General features: G+C 39.6%; 1 protein-coding gene across 1 annotated transcript in view; it reads right to left on the bottom strand.

Moving 5' to 3' along the window:
• Positions 1-18199, bottom strand: part of USP34 (ubiquitin specific peptidase 34) — a gene marked incomplete at both ends in the record, with an annotated part of 241402 nt that overhangs the window by 158143 nt on the left and 65060 nt on the right. Inside the window, 5 exons of the mRNA XM_084235573.1 lie at positions 36-97; positions 1599-1791; positions 4975-5042; positions 15041-15190; positions 15353-15403. Coding sequence (XP_084091699.1) covers positions 36-97; positions 1599-1791; positions 4975-5042; positions 15041-15190; positions 15353-15403 — 524 coding nt within the window. The remainder of the gene's footprint in view (positions 1-35; positions 98-1598; positions 1792-4974; positions 5043-15040; positions 15191-15352; positions 15404-18199) is intronic.

Genomic DNA, 18199 nt, shown 5'->3' with positions numbered 1-18199 from the left:
TATAATTATGTGTATAAATTAATGATCCTACTTACGTTTCTGTGTCTGATACCAATGATTCATTATTGCACACATCATTGAAGGTGTGAAGTTGATTCTATGGTTAGAAAAAATAAAGTCAAGTGTCTTCCAGAATTCTTCTTATATATGTTAGCAACTGTCAACAAACGTGTCTTGATATTTGTAGATCATAATTAATAACCAGATCAAAATAATATAATACACCTCAATTAGTTGTGGCCATTTCCTTTATCATTTCATTCTGGAAGCAATACTTAAGCTTTATTCCATTAAGCACATTAGATAAAACGAAGCTGAGTAAAATGTCACCTCACAGAGCGGCAGTGCTGGAAGCAGCCCAAGATGAAGGAAAAGATTACTCAAAGTCCACGTGAAACAATGAGAAGCCCAGAGGGGCTATATCGGAGTACTGTGTAGCCCCCATCCAAAGGCAGTCTCCATTTTATTAACATCAAGTACAAAAGTGGGAAAAGTAAGCAGGAAGTATACATATGTGGATGATGGGATTAGGGATATAAGCTAGGGTGGAGTGACCAAGGGCTATTGCCTGGGAGACTCCACTGTTCCTGCTGGTCAAAGCATGTTATCTCCATTCCAATATCTGCCTGCTGTTTTCAGCAGATAATGTTTTCCCAGTATGTTCCTCATACCAGGACTTTTGCCCTTAGTGAGAGGCGCCCAGCATGACCCTACACCTAGCTGACAAGCAGGAACTCTGGGCACCAAGACAATATCCCTGAGAACAAAGGAGGTTTAGGATCCCACATAAGAGGAAAACACAAAAATTTCATGCAAGGCAGCAAGTAATACTTCATTAGATGTAAAATTTCAGAAAAAGCTCCTTAAATAATCACAAGATTTATATGGAAAAAATGTCAACAAATATTTTTTTGTATTTATAAAGGCTAATGCATTGGTAAAATCTAACTACTTTAGGATAAACTGCACAACAAAAACAGGCAGGACAAACGAAAAAGTGAGTAAAGGTAAGGGATACCTTGGAAAACTAGAAAAAGGACATTTATTCTAAAGGATGTAGCTAACTATTTAGCTCTTGCGTATTACTGTTCTGCAAGAACACAGAATGAATGATAACAGGTCATCTCTTTCTCCCTAACAGAAATCAATAATATAGATGTCACCCTACTGAAAGAAATATTGTTTGATGCAAATCAAACAGGACATTTCTGGTAGTGAAATCTGGCTATAGCCCAATCATCTGTGAATTCGTCCTAGAAAATGAATTAACTACTTAACTACTTATAATCCCCTCCAACTCTTTTTCTATTTGAAACCAGTTTCTAAATATAAAAAACTGAGGGGAAAAAAATAGTAAGGGAGTTGGACCCTGAAATCAAGACCGCAATTACAAATCTTTCTAAATCTAAACCTCAATGTCCCCAGGTTTAAAACATGAAAAATACAGAAATTTGCAAGGACCATACAAATTAATGCATGTAAAGTATTTAGCACAATGCCTAGCACAATATAAATGCTCCATAAATAGCAGGGATGATGATCATCATAGTCTGGAGTGTTAATAAAAAATGACCAAAAATAAAGCAAATACATCTTACCGTTATCTGACTTAGTCCAGCCAACCTCATAGTCAAAGTAGGTGACATAAAGTACTTAAATGCAAGATCTAGGCTTTCTTTATCAAAGCATAATGTTGTATCCAATGGTTCTTTCACGGTGCTCCACATTAAATCAGCCATGTTGCGAGCTGCACTCTGCCTTAACTCCTGATCAGAGAGCTTGCATAAATACCTGAAATGATTCGAAAATAATATATTTCTAAAGATCTATTAATAATTCAATAATACTCCTTTGCCCATAACTCCAAAATGTTTATTTTAGCACAGTAGTACCAAGCATTCTTAGTTTTAATTGGGATTATTAATCCATTTCTAATTGATAGTTCAAAGATTGCGACCTGTGGTATCACGTCTTTGCTGAGAGTTCAACTTGAGTAAGAAATTGGAAAGAGGTAAGTCTTTTCCTATGGTATTCTGCACCTCCAGTAAAGCTTTACTATTCTCTAATACCTATCTCCTATATAACTCTTATTATGTTTCAGTTAACTTCATCTAACAGTGCATTTATTCTCCCACACAGCCAAAAATATGTTTAAATGTGTTTATCTTAAGCATTCTATTTTGTCTTCCAAACTCAGGTTTTCCTTTTAGGCCTGCCTATTCTTTTTGGTTTCTGCTCCTCTTATTCAATCTCAATCACATCAATCTCAAACACTCATTCTCTTATTCTTCTACCATCAAGAAAAGAAACTCAAGTTAGCCTACTGATGAAAGACACCTGCTTGGCACCCCAACTGACATCTAGCCATCTTTACGACATATATGAGCACTCCTCTCTCCCTAACCAACCAGCTTGCCAAACACAAGACATATAAGCAAGGCTATCCTAAATCATCTGTCTCCAGACGTACCAGCCCAGATCAAAAAAGTTTACCAGTCACAGATCTGGGAGAATAAATGGCTGTGATTTTAAATGAGAAAATTTTGGTTGATGTTTCCTTACACAGCAAAAGCAGACTTATACAGAGTTCCATTCTAGACTCACTTTTATTCTCTCTTTTTTTTTTTTAAGATTTATTTTATTTATACATCCAAGAACTGGGGTATTTGGCCAGAGTTGGGGAGGGGATGAGAAGATTCACCAGAGAGAGTGGGGAGCGTAACAGGCAGATTGACTGAAACACACTGCAGAGGGGAGCAATGAGTGAGATAGGAGAGGTCTGCTACACCACATGGGTTAGCTCCCGGTCCGGGGATCGAACTCATGCTGCAGAAAGCTTCACAGTGCTGAGCCTTAACCCTTTCGCCACCAGGGAGGACCACTTCTATTCTCTTTCTTTTTTTTTTTTTTTTAAATAGAGGCATGTTTTATTTATTTATCTGTTTGTTTTGTTTATACATGCACTGGGTACAGTCAGAAGCGCGGGAGGGTGAGAGAATTCACCAGAGCCAGAGCGGGAAGCAGAGCAGGCAGAAGGACCGAAATACACTGCTGAGGGGAGCAGCGGTGGCAGGAGAGGCCTGCGCGCCATGTGGGACCCTCCTCTGGTGGCCGGGGAGCAGCCAGGGATCGAACCGGCGCTACAGAGGCCGCGGGCAGCTTCGCAACCCAGCGCTCAACCGCTGCGCCACAGGGGAGGCCCACTTCTATTCTCTTTCTACACAAAGATGACATATTTCCTCCCATTGCTTTTAAGTGCTGTCTTTATACTGACAACTCCTAAACTATTACTTTGAATTACAGGCTTAAACTTCCAATTTGCCAGTGCCACTTAAATGTCCCACAGACATTTAAATTCCCACAGAATTTAAATCTTCAAATTCTCCCAATCTTCCACATTTCAGTTAATGATACTCACAGAACAAAAAGAGAAAAAGAAGAGGGAGTGATACCAAATGCCGGCCTCAATTTCCCTCAGCCAATAAAAGGAAACAGTTTGAGAAAAGAAAAGTGGTTTAATTTGTCGACAAATGAGGGGGGCAGCAGACTCATGTCTGAAAGACCACCATTCTGCTCTTTGGCAGAGTGCAGGGGTATTTATACAAAGGGGAAAATAAGGGGGAGATGGGCAAGGGTCTGCAAAGAGGAGGGGAAAGGGGCCAGCATGGAGACAGGTGTGCGCCAGCTTGCTTTTTTCAACAACTGCTGTTTAACTCCCTTTTCCTTAGAATGCAAGAAGACAAACCTGTCAAGTAAGGGGAAAAATTGGAAGATATAGGGGAAGACAAACTTGTTAATTCTTACCTGAGAGACCAGTCATTTGTAACTGTATCAGGAGGGCAGTTTAAACATCATTCATGATGCTATCTCTTTTCCTTAAACTCCACAATCACCAGTCTTATCAACTCCACTTTCACTTAATTCCATTCAATTTTCAAAATCACCATAAAAAAATCTAAGCATAAGTAGCCATCATTTCTTTCCAGGACTTAATCTTCTAATTGGTGTCCTAGTTATGATACACTTAAAGGCCAAAGTGATTGTTTAAAAACCATCAATACTAATACTAATCTGCCTAAAACCCTTCAACAGAGTTCCACTGCTAAAATGAAATCCAAATTCCTTAAAAAGGCTTGAAGGTCCTTTTCCAACCTCATTAATTATTCTCTCTTATACACAATGTGCCAAACCAACCTGCTTCTATAGCCTCTTTATTGTCATTTTTTCCAATCTCAAAATCTATCCCTTACACTCCTTCTACCTGTAATCTGATTAGCAAATTTATGTCCTTCAAATGTCACATTTTAGAAAGGCCTCATATTCCCATCCACCATGTTGCTTTACAAGCATAGTATTCATCACTATCTGATTCTTTCCTGGTATTTTCTACAATTTGTTGGCTGAATAAATATAATGACATACTGTAATCACTGTCAGTCTCTAATTCTCTGTAATATACATGTAAAAATAAAAAAATCCAACATAAATTGCTTAAAAGAAAACATTAAATATAAATCTATATATGTGCATTAAAAAACTACAGAACAGGGCCTCCCCAGTGGCGCAGCAGTTGAGCGCTGGGTTGCGAAGCTGCCCGCAGCCTCTGCAGTGCCGGTTCGATCCCTGGCTGTTCCCAGGCCACCGGAGGAGGGTCCCATATGGCGCACAGACCTCTCCTGCTGCCCGATGCTCCCCTCAGCAGTGTACTTCGGTCCTTCTGCCTGCTCTGCTCCCCGCTCTGGCTCTGGTGAATTCTCTCACCCTCCCGCGCTTCTGACTGTACCCAGTGCTTGTATAAATAAAAATAAATCTTTAAAAAAATAAAAATAAAATAAAATAAAACTACAGAACAAAGTCAATTAAACTTTTCTCTAGAGGATGTCAGTACAAGGGACTAACAATCTAAATATACTGTTATATATAGTTTAAACATATCACATTGATAATCAGGGGGAAAAGACCTTATAAACTTACCTGATAACATAGGTTCTAAAAGGAATAATGTGTTGCATGACAGCAGGGATGTGTAGCCATATTCTAATCTACAAAGAAGCAAAGATGACATTAATGGAATACGTCAAATTAATTTCTTTTACTTTAAAAAGACATTTAGCATTTTGCCACTAATAAACCTACGTACGCTGGGCCTCCCTGGTGGCGCAAGGGGTTAAGACTCAGTCTGTGAAGCTGTCCACAGCCTTTGCAGCACGAGTTCAATCCCTGACCAGCCAGGGAGCTACCCACATGGCACAGCAGACCTCTCCTGTCTCACCTGCTGCTCCCCTCAGCAGTGTACTTCGATTGCCCTGCCTGTTCTGTTCCCTGCTCTGTCTCGTGAATCCTCTCACGCCCCCACACATCTAGCCTGTACCCCAGCACTTCTATGCATAAATCTTTTAAATAAACAAATCTACATGTTTATTTTGAAAAGTGTAATTCTTTATCCTTTATGACAAAAGGATAATTCTTTATCCTTTTCAAATTAACACATCTCAGCTAGATAATTTAATGCACATACACATGAACTCAATCTGAAGAATATTAGCTTCTCGCTGTAAAGAGACCCAGCTACCCAATTAATATCTGCTTACTGCTTACTACATTATATACAACTCTTTGTATGCTAAAGCAACTCAGATACTACAAGAGCTGGGGTACAGGCCAGAGATGTGGGAGGTGAGAGGATTCACCAGAGACAGTGGGAACAGAACAGGTGGACTGACTGAAATACACAGCTGAGGGGAGCAGCGGGCGAGACAGAAGCGGTCTGCCTGGCCATATGGGTTGCTCCCTGGCCGGCCGTGGATCAAACTCATGCTGCAGAGGCTGCGGATTGCTTCATAGTGCGGTGCTTAACCCCTTGTGCCACCAGGGAGGCCCTGATTTTAATTCTTACATCATCTCCATATTCCTTCTAAAAGCTATCAAATACTTATGATTTCTAGTCCAATATCAATCTAACGTAAATGTATTTTAAAGATTCACACATTGATTACAAGAGCAGTAATTATTTGCTGAATTAAGCTTTTACTGTAATTGCCCCAATCTAATTTGTAATAGTTACAATAAATCCATTTCCTTTCTCCTGCATCATATTCCACCCATTTCCAAATCTAATGTTCTCGCATTACATAATTTCATTCCCTTAAGTAGTGGTTTAAATATAATAAAAATCTTAAGCAAATCATCCAACAAGCTATGATACTAAACTTTTTACAGGGGCAAGGGATTCAAATTAAAAAAAAATTATATAGCTTCACTTTCATCAAAGATACCAACATAAGCTCTACAGCAAATACCATAGTAATGATGAAAATGTTGAAACTTCTCTTATTGAGACTAGGAACAAGACAAAAATGCCTTCAAGTTGAATTGTAGGTCCAAGACAGTACAACAGGCAAGAAAATAAAAAGGCACAGAACTAGAAGAATTAAAACATATTACTCTGAGACAACAAGATTATGTAAGTAGAAAAGCTAAGTAATTTTCAAATACACTTTTTGGGAATTAACTAGGTTAGCATAATTGCTACTTAGACAAGTAAAACAAATACTACATACACAACTGTATTATACATATACACATAATTCATATACAAATACACATGTGTATTTATCACATAATATATATATGTATTAACATTACATATATCAAACAAAAGACTTGTATCCACAACATAAAAAGGAATCTCCACATATTAGTAAGAAAAAGGCAAACAATTTGATTTTTAAAACAAGACTTAGACAAGTACTTAACAAATGTCCAAAAGGTAAATATGCCTACTAAAGAGTGCTCAGTGAAGTAGATTAATGTTGCTTTTTTTAAGGATTATACAGTAATAAAAACTAACAGACTAGACTAGGAACTACAGTCGTGCATTGCTTAATGGCAGGTACTTCTGTCACTAGGCAACTAATTTCATCACTGTGTATCATAGAGTGTAATTACACAAACCTAAATGGTATACTACATACATAGGTTATATGGCAAAGTCCATTGGGAATACTAACACATATGCAGTCCATCACTGACCAAACGTTAAGTGACACACGACTCTACATTCAACAAAAAATCAATTTTAAACAAAAACAGTCATGAGAGAATCTATGCGATTCCACTAACATGGTTTAAAAAACCCGACAATACTAAATCAAAGTAGTTAGTGACATAAGCTTAAGGACAAAAAGATGGGACAATAACTTGGAGGGGTAAGAAATTTCTGAGGATTTGACAATGTTTTCTCTTGGTATGGGTAGTGGCTGAGTGGTGTGTTCACTGTAATAAATCACAGAGCCATATATTATAATTTTTATACTTTTGGGCCTCCCTGGTGGTGCAAGGGGTAACCTATGAAGTTGTCCGCAGCCACAGCAACATGAGTTTAATCCCCAGGCAGGGAGCTACCCACATGGTGCAACAGACCTCTCCTGGCTCGCCTGCTGCTCCTCTCAGCCCTGTATTTCAGTTGATCTGCCTGTTCTGTTACCCATTCTGTCTCCGGTGGATTCTCTCACCCCCCACACCTCTGGCCTATGCCGCAGTTCTTGTATGTATAAATAAATAAATCTTTAAAAAAACAATTTTTGTACTTTTTTATATCAATGTTACAATTCAAAACTGAAAATTAAAAGAGGGCCTCCTTGGTGGCGCAAAGGATTAAATCACAGCACTATGAAGCTACTGGCAGCCACTGCAACACAGTTCGATGCCCGGCCAGAGAGCTACCCACATGGCACAGCAGACCTCTCCTGTCCGGCTCCCCTCAGCAGTGTATTTCAGGAAATCTGCCTGTTCTGCTCCCCACTCTGGTGAATCCTCTCATACACACCCCACACCTCTGGCCTATACTTCAGTTCTTAGATGCATAATAAAATCTTTTTAAAAAAAAAAAAGGTGATGAAAATTAAAATAAGCACAAAGATGCTTTTAATTTTGGGATAAAAAAAGACATGAATTTTTTTTAACTTTTATCACTGGCAATTACAATATTTGCACCTCCGTCCCCTCCACCAGGTGTAGTCCCCATAGAATTTCCTTCACCGATGTACCCATGCACCATTACCATAGTTCCCTGTGGTCCTCCCTCCCTCTGATCCCTTTCCCTCCTCCTCCCCTGCAGGATGTCTCTGGTTTATAATTGTGTTTTTATTTTGCTGTGTTTTATATTATCTTTTTTTCTGACCATTAAAGAAAAAAAATGTCAACAACGTAAGGGAAAAAATTTAATAGACAAGCTACCATTTACAAAGCCCTTAAATATTCCCATTCTGATAGATGAGAAAACTGAAGCTTATCAAACTTACATAATACCTAATAGGTGTAATTCTAACCCAGGACTGTGCCTCTATAAAATTTGTAGTCTTTAATACTACTATAGATATGAAATATTGTAGGAACAAAATTCCATGCTATTAATCCTAGAGTATATGTTTTTTCTTTGCTTACTTTAAGTTTTCAGTTTCTCAGGTTTTTTTCCTCCCTCTTAGTATTTACTAGAATTCTAGTAGTCCTCTTCAGTATATGTTAAAAAATCTCATGAAGGGCCTCCCTGGTAGCACAGCGGTTGAGCGCTGGGTTGCAAAGCTGCCTGCAGCCTCTGCAGTGCCGGTTCGATCCCCGGCTGCTCCCCAGCCACCGGAGGAGGATCCCACATGGCGCGCAGACCTCTCCTGCCGCCCGCTGCTCCCCTCAGCAGTGCGCTTCTGTCCTTCTGCCTGCTCTGCTCCCCACTCTGGCTTTGGTGAATTCTCTCACCCTCCCGTGCTTCTGACTGTACCCAGTGCATGTATAAACAAAACAAACAAACAAATAAAATAAATAAATAAAACATGTCTCTAAAAAAAAAAAAATCTCATGAATAAGGAAAAAAAGTCCCAATTTCTTGTAATTGTAAAAAGCAAACGGTAATCAGTACTACAAAGGTAGTTCTCACAAAGTGGCAAAACAAAAATATCTGTCACCCACTCTTCTGTACAGGGTAGAGATATCTGACAATGTATTATATCCTTACCCTAAATTCTGCTATAAAATAGTCCTTGTTAATAATGCTGTAAGAGCAATCTTGGGATAATGAGTTCAGAAATTGTTATTTTGTCGTCTGAAATGTTACTTCAATCCCTACAAGTTTGCATCTCTGATTATATCACTTAATATTTTGTCATATCTATTTTTGGACGCATATATTCATGTAATTTCTTTAATAAGTCTCATTTGCACTTCATGAATGTTAATAAAGCCCACGACCATTGCATTATTTATTAAAAAGTTTTTAGGCTTTTAATTTAATCACTTTTAATTTAATCACAAGTATTACGTGTAAGGTGACTAACGAAAAGAGCTGAGGGCTGAGGCAGACTACTGTTAACTAACCCTGGGCCTCAGGGAGGAAACTTCTGTGAGGACTCTGCATTCTATTACTCTAACCTGTGCTAAATATTCATGATGACCCTGCTTTCTTTTTGGGTTTTTTTTTTTTGGCATAGAAAAACTGGGGTGTAGGCCGGGGTACAGGGGGTGGGGATTTGAGAGAATTCACTAGAGTGGGGAGAACGGGCAGACTGAATGAAAAACACTACTAAGGAGAGCAGCAGCGGAGACAGGACAGGTCGGCTGCACCATGTGTGGGTTAGCTCCCTGGTTGGGAATGAACTCAGTCATATCGGTGATAACACTGAAGACAACCTTTAGGCTACCCAGGGGGCCCCTGATAAGCTGCTTTTGCTTTAAAAAACAAAAAAGTAATGGCCAACAAAAAAATATGAAAACTATGTATCTTTTGTTGTTTTATCTTTTCTTTAAAAAAAGATTTATTTATTTATGCATTACAAAAGCTGGGGTACAGGCCAGAGACAGGGGATGACAGGACTCACCAGAGACAGAGAGGGGAACAGAACAGGCAGACTGACTGAAATACACTGCTGAGGGGAGCAGCGGGCAAGACAGGAGAGGCCTGATGTGCCAAGTGAGTTGCTCCCTGGCCGGCTGGGGATTGAACTCATATTGCAGAGGATGTAGATTGCTTCATAGGGTGGTGCTTAACCCTCTGCGCCACCAGGGAGGCCCCTGTTGTTTTATCTTGTGGTTACAATCATTATTGCTAAGAATGGACCCACAGAATGGTGTAGTATTTGTACAGTATTGAGGAATTTATTAACAGTCAATGCTAGCTAAGAACTGCTAAATTAAAAAAAAAATTTTTTTGCTTTGAAAGAAGAGACTAAGTGAAAGGAGGTCCCAGCCAACTGCTTCTTGAAACCTCCACTCCCTACCCCATAAAGCTTGATTTATATAGGGTTTTGAGAAAGGCTGGTTTTCTTTTTTTTTTAATACATTTTTTAAAGATTTATTTATCCATGCATGCAAGGGCTGGGGTACAGGCCAGAGGTGTGGGGGGTGAGAGGATTCACCAGCTACAGAGTAGGGATCAGAACAGACAGATCCACAGAAATACACTGCAGAGGGGAGCAGCAGGCAAGACAGGAGAGGTCTGCTGTGCCATGTGGGTCATCTCCCTGGCCGGGGATCAAACTCTCACTGCACTAGCTGCAGATTGCCTCACAGTGCTGAAGCTCAACCCCCTGAGCCACCAGGGAGGACTTAAAGGAAAATTTTTATATGAAATAAATATAGGGGCTTGAGAATATTATCAGATTTGAACCTTAATCTGTTAAAGAGTTTTTTTTAATTGGCTAACAATTCAGACCCAGAACTACGTGAGTTTTCCTGCGTACAAACTAAGGATAGTAGGAATAACACTCACCATCTGATAATAGCTTTTCATTAAGTGTGAGGAAACTATCACAGAAAACAAACAGTACAGTTTGGTTCCCTGGAAATGCTATAAACGTGTTATCTCTGAATGTGTGATTTACTATAATAAATTTTAGGAGAAACAGGTATACAAGGAGGTCAATTTTTATCTGTCTTATCCTAAAAGTGGTTTGTAATTCATGAAGACTTTTCCTTTCCTTTTTTTTTAAAGATTTTATTTATTTATGCATTATAAGAACTGGGGTACAGGCCAGAGGTGTGGGGAGTGAGAGGATTCACCAGAGACAGAGTGGAGAACAAAACAGGCAGATTGACTGAAACACACTGCTGAGAGGAGCAGCAGGCTAGTCAGGAGAGGTCTGCTGCGCCATGTGGGTCTCCTCCCTGCTGGGGATCGAACTCGTGCTACAGTGGCTGCGGTCAGCCTCATAGGTTATGTCTTAACCCCTTGCGCCACCAGAGAGTCACAAGATTTTTCCTTTCAGTGAGAGGACTGCCCTAAAATCTAGTGATTTCTTTCACTATTTGAATGTGCTTTTATTCCATACATCAACTGCCTTATTGAAGCAGCAGCAGTATGGCTAACCAATCTGCCGGTTTCTTTAAAAAAAAAAAAAAAGAAACACATACAGAAATAACCTGGGTTTATAATTTACAATGACCCCCTACAGGAAAAGTAATATGCCTTAGGTCAGTTTGTATGTAGCTAAAAATTTCTCAAATCTGAAAGGCTTAAAGTTCCTCAAAATGTAAAGGAATGTCTATTTTAATTATTTAAAGTGACCAGCAGTTTTATAAACTTCTGGCAGGTTAATCAAGACATCCTGAAAAAAGAAAAATGTCAGGGCCTCCCTGGTGGCACAGCACTATGAAGCTATCTGCAGCCTCTGTAGCACAATTTCAATCCCCAGCCTGCCAGGGAGATACGCACAAGGCGCAGCAGATCTCTCCTGTCTCTCCCGCTGCTCCCCTCAGCAGTGCTTTCAGTCAATCTGCCTGTTCTGCTCCCTACTCTGTCTCTGGTGAATCCTCTCACTTTCTAGCAGCTCCGGCCTGTACTCCAGTTCTTGTATACATAAATAAATCTTAAAAAAAATAAAATAATGTCAGTAATCATACCCCAAATCCTCATGCTTTAAAGATGATCAGCCTCTTAAGAAAAACGATTTCAGCTGAGTTATAAAGTGGCAACAGCCTACCAACCAAATGGCAATCAATCTACTGAAGAGAAAGATCTAAAGTTTTTTCATTAAAGGATAATAGTGATAAAGCCTTTAACAAGCATTCCGTAACAGAATTTCAACAATGAATTGGTAAAATAAATTCAAGAAGTACACTTTAATGCTGGTGATATTCTCAATTAAAGAAAACCACTAATATATTCTACTGCAAATTTTGGATTTCAAACTGTTTCATGCCTTTTCTCCCAAAATGCCACAGTATAAAATTACAATGTCAACACAGTTTTTTAACATGAGTTTTTTTTTCTTCTGTCAAATAAAGCCAACGTGAATAGAATTTCTTGTAAAACAAAAAGTATTAAATAATAACTCAAATCAATAACAGCCACCAGTCACTAAAAGCTTACTATGTATCAGGTGCTACAAGAGTGTAAAATCTATCTTAAAATCTTACAATAATTTTCTAATTTAGATGATCATTTTTATCACTCCCATTTTTATATTCTTAACCTACATACTCTATTGCCATTACATGTAATAATTTGAAGCTATTCAGAAACCAAGGAATTTGAGGGCTAAAAATAACCTGGAGGCTCCCTGGTGGCACAAGCGTTGGGATGCAACCTATGAAGCTATCCGCAGCCACTACAGCATGAATTCAATCCCCAGTCAAGGAGCTACCCACATGGTGCAGACCTCTCCTGACTTGCCCGCCACTCCCCTCAGCAATGTATTTCAATCTGCCTGCTCTGTTCCCCACTCTGTCTCTGGTGAATCCTCTCACCCCCCATACCTCTGGCCTGTACCCCACTTCTTGTATGCAAAAATAATGAAAAAATAAAAATGAAAAAATAAAAATAACCTTGATACAAATAATTTATTTCAAACATGGAGGTATGTACAGATACTCAAAAAAATTTGAGTAAAGTCCCCTTCCAATGTACTACTACTTCACTGCAAAGAGAATATCAGTGGAAAACAAAGAAAAAGTATTTGGTTGAGTTCTTTTTCAATCTATAATTTTAGTGTTTACCCACACCTTAAATTTTTGACAGTAGTTATTCAAGTAATTCAGTTAATGCACAAACTCAGGCTTTAGTAAAGTTAGGCTTAAAGTTCTTTCATTCCAACTTTTTTTTTTTTAAGATTTATTTATGCATACAAGAGCTGGGGTACAGGACAGAGATGCGGGGGGTGAGAGAATCCACCAGAGACAGAGTGGGGAATAGAACAGGCAGACTGACTGAAATACATTGCTGAGGGGAGCAGTGGGCGAGACAGGAGAGGTCTGCTAAGCCACGTGGGTTTCTCCATGGCCGGCAGGGGATCGAACTCGTGCTGCAGAGGCTGCAGATTGCTTCATAGTGCGGTGCTTAACCCCTTGCACCACCAGAGAGGCCCTCATACCAACTTTTTAAATTATGGCTAGTGGGCCTACCCCATGGCGCAGTGGTTAAGCACTGGGCTGCGAAGCTGCCCACAGCCTTTGCAGTGCCGGTTCAATCCCCAGCCACTGGCGGGGGTCCCACATGGCATGCAGACCTCTCCTGCCGTGCCTGCTGCTCCCCTCAACAGTGTACTTCGTCAGTGTGCCTGTTCTGCTCCCCACTCTGGCTCTGGTGAATTCTCTCACCCTCCCATGTTTCTGACTGTACCCAGTGCTTGTACAAATAAATAAATGAATAAATACATTTTTAAAAAAATAAAAAATAAATTATGGCTAGAAAAGATTTTTTTTAAATACCTTTCTTTTTTAAAAAGATTTATTTATACAAGCACTGGGTACAGTCAGAAGCGCGGAAGGAAGGGTGAGAGAATTTACCAGAGCCAGAGCGGGGAGAACAGGCAGAAGGACCTAAGTAGACTGCTGAGGGGAGCAGTGGGTGTGGCAGGAGAGGTCTGCACACCATGTGGGACCCTCACTGGTGGCCGGGGATTGAACTGGCGCTGCAGAGGCTGCGGGCAGCTTCGCAGCCCAGAGCTCAACTTCTGCGCCACCGGGGAGACCCTAGAAAAGATTATTAAAGGCTAAATTTAATACACAGATAGTATAAAGTATCTGTTTCTATACTTCTATGCTTAACATTCATAATATACCAAAGAATTATCTTTTTTACTAAGGCAAAAAAATGATAGGCCTTTTCCTTGTTATGTAGAGGATAGTCAGGCATATTGTGGTAATAACCATGGCTAACCATCATTTAAGTAGCCAAATACTCTACAGAGTCAAAATTTCCTAGTACAAAATCCTACCCAAAGAAAGTTTGCATCAGTGATACTTGTGCATTGCTACCTATCTTACATTTTAGACAGAGGCAAATGGCTAAATTTACATATTTAATCTACACAATTCTTTTTTATAATAAAGATAATTAAAAGGCTTTTGTATTCAACTTTTTCAAATATAATCTAGGAAAAAAAATTATTGCAGGGGCCTCCCTGGTGGCACAAGGGGTTAAGTCTCAGCACTATGAAGCTATTGACAGCCACTGCAGCATGAGTTCGATCCCTGGCCAGGGAGCTTACCCACATGATGCAGCAGACCTCTTCTGTCCACTTGTTGCTCCCCAGCAGTGTATTTCAGCTGATCTGCCTGTTCCATTCCCCGCTGTGTCTCTGGTGAATCCTTTCACACAGGAACCCCCACCCTCCGCACCTCTGGCCTACACACCAGCTCTTATATGCATAAATTAAATAAATTAAAAAAAAATATTTCAGGGCCTCTCTGGTGGCACAAGGGATTAAGCAATGCACTATAAAGCAATCCACAGCCTCTGCAGCACGAGTTTCATCCCCGACCGCCAGGGAGAAACCCACATGGCTTACAAACCTCTCCTGTTTCGCTCGCTGCTCCCCTCAGCAGTGTATTTCAGTCTGCCTATTCTGTTCCCCACTGTCTCTGGTGCATCCTCTCACCCCCCGCATCTCTGGCCTGTACGCCAGCTCTTGTATGCGTAATGAATAAATCTTTAAAAAAAAAAATTATTACATATGCAAGTCATTCAGAATCTGCCTTTCTTGACATAAAACTCATGTGATTAAAATGTTAGATGTTCCCAAGATTAAATCCAATCCCAAACAATACTTACATTAGATACAACTGTAATAAATGCATGTGCTATAAGAAATGGCAATGTTTCAGGAGTTCCATATTCAAAACAATCCTTCATAAGAGAAAGGCCATTTTTCCCACAAAACAAACACACATAACGAAGCAAATGCAATGGTACTTCTACATCCTGCAGGGGGGGAAAAGAACATGTATCATTTTAAAATTTACCAAGAATAATTTTAATTTTATTATCAACACTGAAAAAATTTTGATCTGACCATTAAAAGGACATAAACAAAAGCCAAAATTTCTCATAACCCTGACAATGATAAAAAGATAAAACACTTACATTCATATCACAGAATGCCCCTAATATGTTGCTTTCTTGGGTTGATATATCCTGATTAAAGAAAGGGGAAAAAAAGGTAAAACACAGTAAGATCACACTATTTGAAAAATCTTTTAAAAATACAATCAGCTAAACCGATTTTGTGAAACCTCAGATTTTATAATTGCTTCTTATCAGGAACTGTGCTATTCCTAGCTGAAGTTAATGATTTAATTCTAACTCTTTCAAAGAAATCTTTCTGTACTATTTGCTACACATTATTTTGCCTTCTTAAACACCTTTCTTAAAAGAACTGAGTAACTCTTATAAATATACATTATGACTTCTTAAGAGGCTTTGAAACTGCTCTAGAATTTCCTAAAGGCATACTCAAAAAGTTCCACAATCTGCTTTCCATACGTGGGGAAAGCATAAGTGGGGCCTCCCTGGTGGCACAAGGGGTTAAGCACAGCACTGTGAAGCAATCCGCAACACGAGTTGGATCCCCAGTTGGCCAGGGAGCTACCCACATGGCGCAGCAGACCTCTTCTGTCTCACCCGCTGCTCCCCTCAGCAGTGTATTTCAGTCAGTCTTCCTGTTCTGTTCCCTACTCTGTCTCTGGCAAAACCTCTCACCCCTAACACCTCTGGCCTATAAACCAGTTCTTGCATGCATAAATAAATCTTTAAAAAATAAAAATAAAGTGCACCCAGCTATTGTTTGTGAAAATATAAACTGGTATAACCTGTTGGAAGGTAATTTACAAACTCTTTTTTTTTTAAAGATTTATTTTATTTATTTATGTTTTTTGTTGTTGTTGTTGTTGTTTTTATTTATACAAGCACTGGGCACAGTCAGAAGCACAGGAGGGTGAGAGAATTCACCAGAGCCAGAGCGGGGAGCAGAGCAGGCAGAAGGACCAAAGTACACTGCTGAGGGGAGCAGCGGGCGGCAGGAGAGGTCTGCACACCATGTGGGACCCTCCTCCGGTGGCCGGGGAGCAGCCGGGGATCGAACCAGCGCTGCAGAGGCTGCGGGCAGCTTCGCAACCCAGCGCTCAACCGCTGCGCCACCGGGGAGGCCCCAATTTACAAACTCTTAATAATGCCTTTAACCCAGCAATTTATCTTCTGGTCATTTATCATAAATGTACATAAAAGAAGTGCTGAAAATGTATGATGATATTCACTGAAATTTATAACTTCTCAGAAACAACTTCAATATCAATCAAAAAGGATAAATAAAATGTTGTATAATCATCCAGAATCTTAGTCTTCAAAAATAATATGGTGATGCAGCATGAGATCTTTCGGGGGCAAAGTCAATGTTCTAAAATTGTATTGTGATGGTAAATCACAACTCTATAAATAAAAAGCAATTAAATCATACACTTTAAGCAAGTAATATTTGTGGCAAACTACACCTTTAAATAGCTGTCTAATGAACAAGGTAGAACCATAAGTAGAGGCATAAAGAGAGTATCTTTTATATTTTTAAATAAGATTTATGAATATGATTTATCCAAATGTTTTAAATGTCTGGAAATACCAAATAATTTTTCAACAATGGTTTATTGGGAAGGATGAAGAAAAAGCAGAAGAACAAGACCTTTTATGTCTATATTTTATATATCCTATATTTTTAAATCACAATGAAAATGTTTACTTTTATAAACAGACTTTCATCTGGAAACAATTAACTGTCAAAGGAACCCATCATTCATTATTTTTATGTTTTATATATTTAAGTCCCACTAAAATAAGTTTGAAAGCAGAGCTTCACAAACTTGACAAAGCATTTCAAAATCATTAAAAACTGTACTAAGAAAGGTTAAAATACCTATCAACAAAGCCAGCATGCTAAACTTTCTATAGCTGTCCCATATAGTCTTTACTACCCTACCAGGGCCACAATTAAAACTTTAAATTATTCTGAACAAACCTTTTCATGGTCTTCAAAAAGTCCAGAAGATAAGAACTATGTTTTTAAATACAGATTTATGCACCAAGTAAACCATGCTGGAATATTAAACTGGAGTCAGGACTTTTAGTGCCGAACATGTACACAACAAAAAATTTAACAGAATTCTACTGTGATGTGCAAAATGTTACTTTTAAACTTGATTATATCTACTTTGATGTAACTCAGAACAACTGTTTTATTATTTCATATTTCTACTCTGGATCAAGACTATGATCTCATTTTTGTAGCATACACAGATCTATACATAACCACTGAACATTAGACATTTGCCCTAAAAGTTAAATCAACATATTTCTTCCAAAAGTTTTTGATGAGGGCCTCCCTGGAGGCACAGGGGTTAAAGACACAGCACCATCAAGCTATCGCCAGCCACTGCAGCACAAGTTCGATCTCAGGCCAGGGTCCTAACCTACATGGTGCAGCAGATCTCTCCTGTCTCACCTGCTGCTCCCTTCAGCAGTTTATTTCCATGGATCTGCCTGTTCTGCTCCCCATTCTTTTTTTTTTTTTAAAGATTTATTTATTTATTTATTTATTCATACAAGCACTGGGTACAGTCAGAAGCGCAGGAGGGTGAGAGAATTCACCAGAGCCAGAGCCAGAGCGGGGAGCAGAGCAGGCAGAAGGACCGAAGTACACCGCTGAGGGGAGCAGCGGGCGGCAGGAGAGGTCTGCGCGCCATGTGGGACCCTCACCCGGCGGCCAGAGATCGAACTGGCAGGGATCGAACCGGCGCTGCAGAGGCTGCGGGCAGCCTCGCAGCCCAGCACTCAACCGCTGCGCCACCAGGGAGGCCCCTGCTCCCCATTCTTGCCTCTGGTGAATCCTCTCACCTCTGACCCCACACCTCTGGCCTATACCCAAGTTCTTGTATGCATAAATAA

The sequence above is a fragment of the Talpa europaea genome (assembly GCF_964194135.1).
Source record: "Talpa europaea genome assembly, chromosome: 6".
Lineage (NCBI taxonomy): Eukaryota > Metazoa > Chordata > Mammalia > Eulipotyphla > Talpidae > Talpa > Talpa europaea.
This window is presented reverse-complemented; position numbering and strand designations above follow the sequence as displayed.